This window comes from Meleagris gallopavo, chromosome 21 (genome assembly GCF_000146605.3).
Source record: "Meleagris gallopavo isolate NT-WF06-2002-E0010 breed Aviagen turkey brand Nicholas breeding stock chromosome 21, Turkey_5.1, whole genome shotgun sequence".
Lineage (NCBI taxonomy): Eukaryota > Metazoa > Chordata > Aves > Galliformes > Phasianidae > Meleagris > Meleagris gallopavo.
The window spans coordinates 2,520,226-2,529,688 of NC_015031.2; the positions used below are offsets into that span (position 1 = coordinate 2,520,226).

Here is a 9,463-nt window from a genome sequence, read left to right on the forward strand (position 1 = left end):
TCATGTAATAGAAAGCAAATGTAAGCTCTGGGCAGCTCTGGCATTGCAGAGCACAACAGATGGAGGTGTTTGTTCAGCAGGACAGCTAGCTACCAACATTTGTCTTTGTGAAGCCATAGGTGCTACAGTTAGAAGAACTTTCTACATGTTCCACTGCTTGCTCACAAAATGATCCAACATTTTGGTAGCTCTTTGAGCATTAGGAGGTTAATCATTTGGTTCCCTAAAGCAGAAGTCTGCAGTTTTCTTTGCTGACATGAAGACCAATGCAACCACACTTCCACAATGTTCTCCCTTTTGATGAATGGACAGCAAACTTGGCTGCCCAGGTAGAAGTTATTCCATAAATCACAGTTGATCCAGAGCTCAAGGAGGAAAAGTGGAGTTGAACTGTGTGTCCGTAACTCCCTCTTGTTCTATGGAGTTGGCATCACTGTGAGAGATGTTATCCTGCAGGCATTGGTGTGCAGCATTCTGCTTCAGCTCTATGCATTTCATCGTTACAAAAAAGCAGATCATCGCTCGCCTTGAATGATGACATCAGGGATGAATTTATTGTCATGAAAAACTGATTAAAAGTCTGTTAGTGGTAGCAGACCTAGACATCAGTAATGTGGATGTCCTCCCTTTCCTTGCACGCAGGAGATACTCTCTATTACCGATTTACTTCTGACATGAGCAACACGGAGTGGGGCTACAAGTTTACAGTGACAGCAGGTCATCTGGGGAGGTTTCAGACAGGTAAGCATTGTTCAGAATGTATCTGGAAGGACATATTTCAGTTGTTTTGCCAAACTTGCCATTATCTGGGTTTGGTTTTTGGTTATTTTTTGACTTGGAATCTGCGTTCTTCAGTGTTTTGGAAATACATGATTTGTCTCATTCAGATTGAAACTTGACTGATGTCTCTTATTTGCTGTGACTTTATGCTGGAAATACCCAATCTTTATAGAGATTTAGAGAAAACAATAATATTACTTGCATTCAAAGTCTCGTTATATGACAGTAATTACATGCAGGATTTAGGGAGCACTCCCAGGTGCCATAATTGGAAACAGATATCATTTTAATTGCCTTTTTAACAAGTGGTTGTCTATTAGAAAAGACTGTTTCTTGGTCTGATTTGTAGATGCAGCATGGAAGTTAGTTTATTTTAGAACTTAAATGTTTTTAATGGAAATGAAGCTAACTTGGAATCAGCAAACCCTACTGCACATCACACAATGCTGAGGGCCTGGTTTTGGTTATCCTTACTTGGGCAAAATTTTGGTTTGTTCTGTGTTTTTATTCTTGCTTGCTAGAACAGTGCTTTGTATGTGGAGAGAACTATGGGTATGCCTACAAAGTAAAAACTGTTTATTCTTCTTATCAGGGTTTGAAATCCTAAAGCAGATGCTGTCTGAAGAAAGGGTAATTCCTCACCTCCCGCTGGCCAGAATCTGGGAATGGCAGGTGGGGGTGGCGTGCCGTCAGACCGGCCACCAGCGCCTGAAGGCCATCCACTTGCTCTTGAAGATCGTGCAGTGCAGTGCCCAAAGGTGAGCGTGTTATTCTGCACCTCACACCGAGCGTTTGATTTGTACCCTTGCACAGCCTGACGGCGAGTTTCAGAAGGGATAGGTATGCACGGTGTGGGCATTCCTTCTGAAAATAGGTGGGGAAACGTTGAGACCTTGTAGAAAATGTGTATGGTTGCATTAACTCAGCAGCTCAGTGCTGATATTTATCTCAGTTGTACCCTTTTGGTTTAGAGCAAACCAACGAAAGGACAGCATTCCACTAGCATACATGGATTAAAGAACACAGGTCAAAAATTGGGTTGTATCAATTGCATAGAACTACTCTTTTTAAATTTTTAACGCACCAACCTGCATTCAAGTCTGAAAAACTGATTTTGGTACTAATACGTAATATCATTGATTTAAGGTAATTTCAAGCTTCTTTAGTTTTTTGGTGTTATTTTTTATTGTTTTTCCATCAGAAGACGTCTGCTTTGACCTGTGCACAACTGATTTAATCACTGAAAGAATAAGTCTGTGTTGTGCTTACCGTATTTTTCTTGTGTTAATCTGATGATAGATTCCCTCTCCCACTACTGAATGATATTTATCATCCTGTCTGCGTAATAAATGATGTTTGAATTGACTTGCTTTATCTCAGGAGTAGGAAGGAGGCAGGATTGTCTGCCCAAAACAGGGGTGTCAGCTGCCCTGTGATGGAGTTTGCTGTTGTGCAATTTCAAGCATTGGAGCTGGAGCATTAAGCAAAAGGATGTATGTGGTTATTTTAAAGCTCTCATTTGAGGAGGCTGCTGAGTTTTAGAAAAGTCATTTAGATACACTCATGGATATGAGATTTTCTTCACTTCACTGATTCAGAATGAAGCTTGCTGCACTGAAACACCTGACTGAATTTAGATCTTTTAAATGCTTCTACTTCTTCCTTCCTTTATACATCTAACTTTCAAAATGTATGGTTTTGTTCCTCAAACTGGGGAGGTGTGGGCGTGTTGTTTTTTTTCAGGAGAAGGCATCAGATCATGGTTACTCACTGCTTTATTTCAATGACCTTTTTCCAGGGACTGTGACCTCACGTTGCTGAAGCCACTTTGGCAGCTTTTCACCCATATGGAAAACAACATATGTCATGATGTGACCAAGCCTGGTATTCTCCTTCCTCTTCATCGTGCACTTGCAGAACTCTTTTTTGTTACAGAAAACAGAGTTACTGTAAGCAGTTCCTTTATTTATATCCCTCCTCTCCCCAGGGCTGCAGTTCAATGTCAAACTAGATGCAGTTTTCCTTTATCTTGGCAAAGTACTTGAGAGCTTTTGTATACTTGAGAAATATGGGCAGCTTTTTCTTGTGGAGTCTGATAGCAAATTCTAATAGAGGGGAGTAATATAGTTGCCTTATTCATCATGAGTCTTCGGTAACAGTCATGACTTTTCCTTGGGCAATTAAGGCATGATCTACTCTTAATTATGAGAGGAATGCAGATCTCATGATTAATTTGAAGGGATGTGAATGTGATCTCTTTGGGTTGATTTTGCTTGTTACTTAATGAAGTGTCTGTAATGAACTGGTTTCTGTGATCACAAACTGTTCTAGTCCAGGAGTCTTGTGTGTAGTTCAGATGCCTTGATTAGGACTGTTACAATGATCAGCATTTTAATGTTAATTAGGATGATATCTTTGGTAGAAGTGTTGGTGCTCATTAAATGCTTTGTGTTGTAGGAGCTTGGATCTCTACAGGAGTATTTGCTTGCCTTAAATTCTGAAGATCATCTTCATCGCTGCACAGCACAGGTAATAAAAAGGCTGCACAACTCCAGAGACACATTTTTGTAATATTATCTGGCAGACAGAAGTAGCAAATGGTTTCTGATTGCACAATAGCAGGTAGAAGTAGGGTGTGTTTTAATGATTTCTATTGAAATTCATACCAGGATTTCTTTACGTTTTTGATCAGGGTAGCATATTTGATGTGACACTGGTGTTTTGTTTTCTTCTCCCTTCCAGGCCCTGAGAAACATTGCTGCTATCAGCCTTGCCATTAACTACCCAAACAAATCAACAAGTTTCTGGAATGTTTAATACTGGCTCAGGCCGGAGTGCATGGGATAGAGTAGTTTGTCCATAGGAACCTTGGAACAAACATCTTAACTCCGTTCAGGAAAAGTTCCTTCAGCTTCAGTGTATGAGCACTCTGCAGCCTTCCTTCCTTCCACCTTGATGTAGAATTTGTAAAAGTAAAAGCGCACTTTGATGAAAAAGCACATCTTGAAGTAACTCACGCGTCGCCTACAGTTATGTATGCACATATTGTAGCATGTTAGAGTAAACAAAACAACTTTTGTTTTTATTCAGAGGAAGTAAACAAAAGAAGGTAACTGAAGTATGAGAATGGAAGGCCCCCCCTGCATTGGTATCATCTGCTCCCAAGGAAAATTGATTGGTGGAACCTGAAAGCTTTGAAAACATTGCTCAATTGAAGGATGCCATCAGCAGCATCTATTTACCAATGGAGTGAAATAGGCAAACCAGAATCTGGTGGGCTGATGTGGAAATGGTCCACACTTGAATCATGCCATGCTTGCTTCTGCTTTGAAGGCTACTACATGGGGAAAAAACTTTTGATTAATGGTAATCTACAGGTTGCAGAACAAATTCTGGGTGATTGCATAGCAGTTAAAGGATTCCAGAGCATCCTTGTACAAGAGATTGATGTTTCTCCTGTTCTTTGACTCGATCAACTGGATCATCTGTTCTTACCTTAATTTATCTCTGATGGTTTATTCCAAATAGTACAGATTGCAAAGGCTGGCCTCCTTCACTAAGCAGGGCTGAAATGAGGAACTGAGAAACTTGCATATTTCTCAAAGGTCGTATCATTACAAGAAGTTATTCAGGAGAGATTTTTGTTTTAAAAGTACTGGTGGCATACAAAGGGCCTTCTCAGCGATGTTGGGAACTCGAGCTCCCAGCTCTCCGGGTGGGAGTTAATGATCAATCTCATCTTACCTTACACAGCAATAACTGTATTAATGGACATGGAATGAATTGCAGACCTTCTACATTGAAATAAATTGGCTTTTTTCCTGCTCAGCTACACTGGTTTTTCCCTTTCCAAAGAGTACAAAGAATGTGGAAGGATCTGGGGATGTATTTTGTATTTTGTCTTGTCAAGCATGAATTCAGAGAAACTTCTAGAGATGTGTAAACATTATTCTGTTCCCTTCCTCACTTCAACATTAAACTCCTACAGAGGCAACGCAAATCTTCAGTAGTGGAGGTTAGCTAACTGTCTACAAGTTGGGTAATGGCAAGGCTCTGTCAGAAGGGAACAGGCTTGGTGCCTAAATGTGCACTGAGCACATGAGCAATGCTTTTGTGAACAGCCTCTGAACGGATGGGCTTACCAGCTGGGGCTGGACGTACTTTAAGGGTGGTCCCATCTCCCTCTGGGAGGGAAATGCTCAGTGTGCATCCCCCTTTCCTTGGATGACCTCTAGTGTTGTGGTTAAAGATGTGTTGGCTTCTTTCTGTTCAGCCAGGGGACTGTAAGTGAATGCTGCTGCAGGGGATGATGGTGAATCAGGCTGTCAGCATTCTGCCTGAAAGACTCAAAGCTGAAGACCAAGCAGTGCGGAACTGAAGCCATTTCCTTCAGGAATGGAGAGGCCCTCTTAGCCTGTGTAAATACCAGAAGTCAGGAAAAACATACCACTTATCAAAGATGGAAAGGATGCAGAGAAATACTGCTCTGAGACCCCTCCTCGAATGTACTGTAACTGAAAGCTAAAGCTCTTCCTCCTAAAAGGAGCTCACGATGGGAAGAGAATTACCAAAGTTGTGGCATATCTTTAACGTGTGGATCGTTTTGTTCCCACATCCAAGCAATGCACTGGAGTTTGCAGTCTCACTGCAAGGGTGAGAAACCAGCTACTTCACACGTTCTAAAAGCTTGAGCAGATTCTGAGTTGCTGCACCACGAGATGCTCGGTGTGCTTCAGGGACAGGTGAGCTTTTTGAAATTGCTCTTCTCGAGCAGTAGGACTTCCTATTCACTGCCTCAGTGTGAATCCGTGGCCGAGCAGCCAGGGATCTGCAACGGGCTGATTTGCTAGGGCATGTAGCATGCTGCTGAGATCTTCCTATGTTTTAGTCCGAGAAGGCTTTTTCTTTTTTCACATCAGGGATGAAGACTGTAAATAAACCATTCATAGAACCTGCGATGGCTCTGTCGTAGTCGCATTATTTCTGTTGGACTGCCTTTTTGCTTTCTGTCTGAAGACATGAGGCTGCAAGGAAGACCAGGAGTGGCCAGCGATCCTCACTAGGCGCCCCGCTTCCTTACTCTACCAGCAGTAACTGGCCTTGAGAGTCACCTCCTTGCCCTGAGGGACTGCCTGGAAACATCGTCCACTAACTATTATTTCTACCCACTAGATGGAACTGAAGGACTGTGACCTGAGTTGACACTGAATCTGTTGCTGCCTTACAACTTAATCATTCATCACAGATTTTTACGAGACAAAAACACTTGATATTTCTTTTTTCCTGATAGTTTTAAAGAGGATGAGATTACCGACAATGAATATTCGTGATCAATCATATTTTGAAAATCCCCCAGCAGTTCCAAATGGATGGAGATGATACTACTGAATAGTAGAAAACTGGCTGGAAAACAGGAATGCTGAAAAAAATGTGCCTAATATTAAAAAATAATAATAATAAAGTAGTTGTCCTGCCTGAATCACCTCTGATATGTTTAAGAGAAGCCACGTTGTTCGTAACGATACCTTTGACTTGCTTTCATTAAACACTTAAAAAAGAGAGTTTTATAATTTCTTTTATTACGGGTTTACTACTTTGCGATTTTTATCAGTTGTTTAAAATATATCAAACCTTTCAATTTATTCCAGTTCAGTTCAACATGTACAAAGAAAGCTACAGATGTGGGTAAAATATGCAAATGCAGAGAAATATATTGTAAAAATTCTATAAAAACAAAGACGTGTAACGCAGTGTCTGTTCTTTGTTTGCTTTTCTCCTCTCCTCGCTGAGTGTTAATTGCCTCAATGTGCACTGAGACACCCAAGGTTTCCCCCATGAATCTTCATTCTCTGTGCCTGTAAGTAAACCTGCTTGTCCTCGTGCATCTGCTCTTGCACCAAACTATGCAGGACACGTAGGACTGGAGTCTTCTTCTAAATTCCAGCCCTGCTGTTTACATTCCAGCAGCCTTATCCCAAAAACAAAGTTTTACCATGGCTACCCCTTGGTTTTGGTGCCTGAGATGTTTACTGAAATCAAATCTGGGGCCCCAGGTGTTGCCCCACGTGGGACTGAGATGTGCCCTGGGCCCATCAGTGGTGGCTATCAGCAAAGGTGCCCACCTGCCCCCATTGCTCAGAGCTGATGTACTGAGCTCTTTCTACCTAGGAAAGCACAAGTAACAGAAAGCTGCTCCTCAGCTCAATCCCACTTCCCTGTCTGACCTTCTGTAAATCTTGCTGGTTTTTTAATGTTTGCAGTGCAAATATACAATATTTAAGCTTGTGTTGCGTGAAGGGGGAGGGAAAAAAGTCAGTTCTAGAAAAGCTAAAGAAATAGGAAATCAAAGTGTCTGCCAATATTTGTCTTCTCCAAAAAGAAGTGTGATGGCAGCACTGCTGGCAGGAAGAGAGGCCTCCCATGTGCTTATGGCCAACTCCTGGGGCTGCAGTGCTTGTCTTCAGTTGAACTAAACGAGGAATTAAGGTGTGATTTAACACACATTCAGAAGTAGGCTTGGGATGGGTTTTATTGCCCTGCAACCCAAGCACAACAGCTGATAGGGACTTCTCAAAACAGGGTGGCTTTCTCTTGTGCCCGTTTGCAAAAGCACCGAAATAGAGCTGAGTTCCTGAGTCAGGAGCAGCACTGAGTCAGGGCCCCTTCAGCTCGGGATGATCTGCAGCTCTTCTCCTTCACATCACCCACCCACGGCCATTCATTAATCAGAAATGTCAGCGGTTCTGCTCAGACCTTGGCATTACGTTGCTCTGATTGGGCTTTGTTCCTTCCCAGCAATTCTCCATACTTACAGAAATGTTTCCATTCCTTCGTTGTATGAGAGTTAATAATTAAAAGAGGAAAAGAGCTCTTGGCGTTCCATTGGCCAGTTTGGGGTTTTATAGCACACCCTTCTCGCCTTGCTTTGAAAAACCCCTGTTTTGTGCTCACAACGCCCCACGCCGTGCCAAGCATGGTGCCTGGGGACACCTCTACTTCTTTATGGCATTTTGCAGGTTGTGCTTCGGGCTCCTCCATCCCAAGAGTGACACAAATCTCCACCCAGGGAGCGGAGCGCAGCTGTGTATTCATTCACACCGCGAACTCAAAGGGTGAATCCACTCCTGTGTGAATTTTGCACTGATAACGCTTAAGGCTGCTGATGGTTTATAGCTTTCCTTGAATTAAATTTGCATGGAGGCAAGAAGGGCTGTGCATGGAGGAGTGTGTCCAGAAGGGCTCAGCATGGTGACACAACCACCGCCAGTCCTCAGCAGTGCCACCACCACCAGCGGTCCCCATAGGGCACAGGAACCCTAAGAGCTATTGCTGGCTGCTGCTGCAGGAGGATTTCTTCTGCAAAGAAATGAAACAGTTGCTTTCCAGCTTGTTCCTGCAAACACCCCGAGCCCTCGCCAGGCAGCCGTGCTGGGAACAGCCTGTTCTATGGGACCGGGAAGTGCCTGTTCCCAGTCAGGCGATGAGCAGCACAGCCACCCCCACAGCTTCCAGCACTCGATGGCAGCAGGAGGGGATCGGCTTTTACACGGCCTGATAGCATTAGGACGAGGGGGGATGGCTGTAAACTAAAAGAGTGGAGATGCAGATTGGATGTTAGGAGGAAATGCTTTACTCAGAGGGCTGTGAGGCCGTGCGCTGCAGCCCGGGGCTGCGAGTTCCCCATCCCTGCAGGTGCCCCAGGACAGGTGTGCACCCAGCGCTGCTTTTTTGGCTCCCCAACCCGCTCGTAAACCACCCTCGGTGCACACGGAAGGGCCTTTGTGCAGCCTTTTGTCAACAGGGCCGTCCCATTGCTATAGCTACGGCCCCTCTGCTGCTGGACACACCTGTTTGTTTTTCCAGCTCCGTTCTATTGCCCTCAGATTTCTCTGCCACCTAAACAAAAATAAGGAGAGGAGTGTTGCCCTGACCCCGTGCGGGGCTCTTGTGGCCTATTCCTACATCAGGAAGCTGCCTGTTCCCCCAGGACCTGTTCTGTGCAGGCACAGTTTGTGAGCTGCTCTCCGCACAGCTCTGGATTTCTATTTTTTACCCTTAAAATCGCTGTGCTCACAGTGGCACGGGGATAGCGTGGTCGTTGTGATGTTCCCAGGTGACACAGTGTTCTTGGAACGGGGATAGGGATGGAGCAGGAATTGCACAGATGCACATTGTGTTTTCCTCATGGAATATTTTCCTTTTCCTGCAGAAAACCCCCCGCAATGTGGATATATCCCACCGGGCAGCAGGATCCATTCTGGGTTCTGGGTTTGGCACTGCTGCCTGGCACTGCTCATCAAACACCTCGATCCTGTGCTGACCCATCACTGGGAGCCTTCTCAGGTGGTTGCATCCCTCCTTCGGAGCATCCCAAAACCCCACAAACCGTATGACTTCAAGCACTGCCCCTCTATGTGCCCAGGGAAAGCATCCCCTCCATGTGCAGATTTCACTCCCATGTGTTCTATGGAGCAAATGAACCCAAACGAAGGCACTGTGGTCCCAGAGGTGGGAATGGGGTGGAAGGATTTGGCCCTATTTTTTTGCCAAAAGGTGGGAGCTGAGAGTGAAATAATTACACCAAACCTCCTCCTTCTTCCTCCCAAATATTATTGCTATTTGTTGTCCCGCTGCTTTGCTGCTTCTAAATATTTAATGGGCTTGAAATTGAATTTTTTTTTTT

The 9,463-nt window shown here is 44.1% G+C and overlaps 2 protein-coding genes across 2 annotated transcripts in view; both read left to right on the forward strand.

The window, feature by feature from the left end:
- The first annotated feature begins 618 nt into the window (after positions 1 to 618).
- LOC104913863 (zinc finger ZZ-type and EF-hand domain-containing protein 1-like) lies at positions 619 to 6,526 on the forward strand. The gene is made up of 5 exons (XM_010721808.3): positions 619 to 741; positions 1,373 to 1,538; positions 2,579 to 2,729; positions 3,238 to 3,309; positions 3,523 to 6,526. Exons 1-5 carry the CDS (start codon positions 675 to 677, stop codon positions 3,595 to 3,597), a joined length of 531 nt encoding a protein of 176 aa, XP_010720110.3. The 5' UTR covers positions 619 to 674; the 3' UTR covers positions 3,598 to 6,526.
- Positions 6,527 to 6,584: 58 nt separating this feature from the next.
- Positions 6,585 to 9,463, forward strand: part of LOC100541118 (zinc finger ZZ-type and EF-hand domain-containing protein 1) — a 48,026-nt gene continuing 45,147 nt past the window's right edge. The window contains exon 1 of the mRNA XM_019621837.1: positions 6,585 to 6,637. Coding sequence (XP_019477382.1) covers positions 6,585 to 6,637 — 53 coding nt within the window. The remainder of the gene's footprint in view (positions 6,638 to 9,463) is intronic.

Coding starts and splice junctions, on each gene's coding strand:
- LOC104913863 (XM_010721808.3), top strand. CDS start 675: ATGAGCAACACGGAGTGGGGCTACAAGTTTACAGTGACAGCAGGTCAT. Junction 2,730..3,237: donor TTACAGAAAACAGAGTTACT/GTAAGCAGTTCC, acceptor TTTGTGTTGTAG/GAGCTTGGATCTCTACAGGA. Junction 3,310..3,522: donor TTCATCGCTGCACAGCACAG/GTAATAAAAAGG, acceptor TCTCCCTTCCAG/GCCCTGAGAAACATTGCTGC.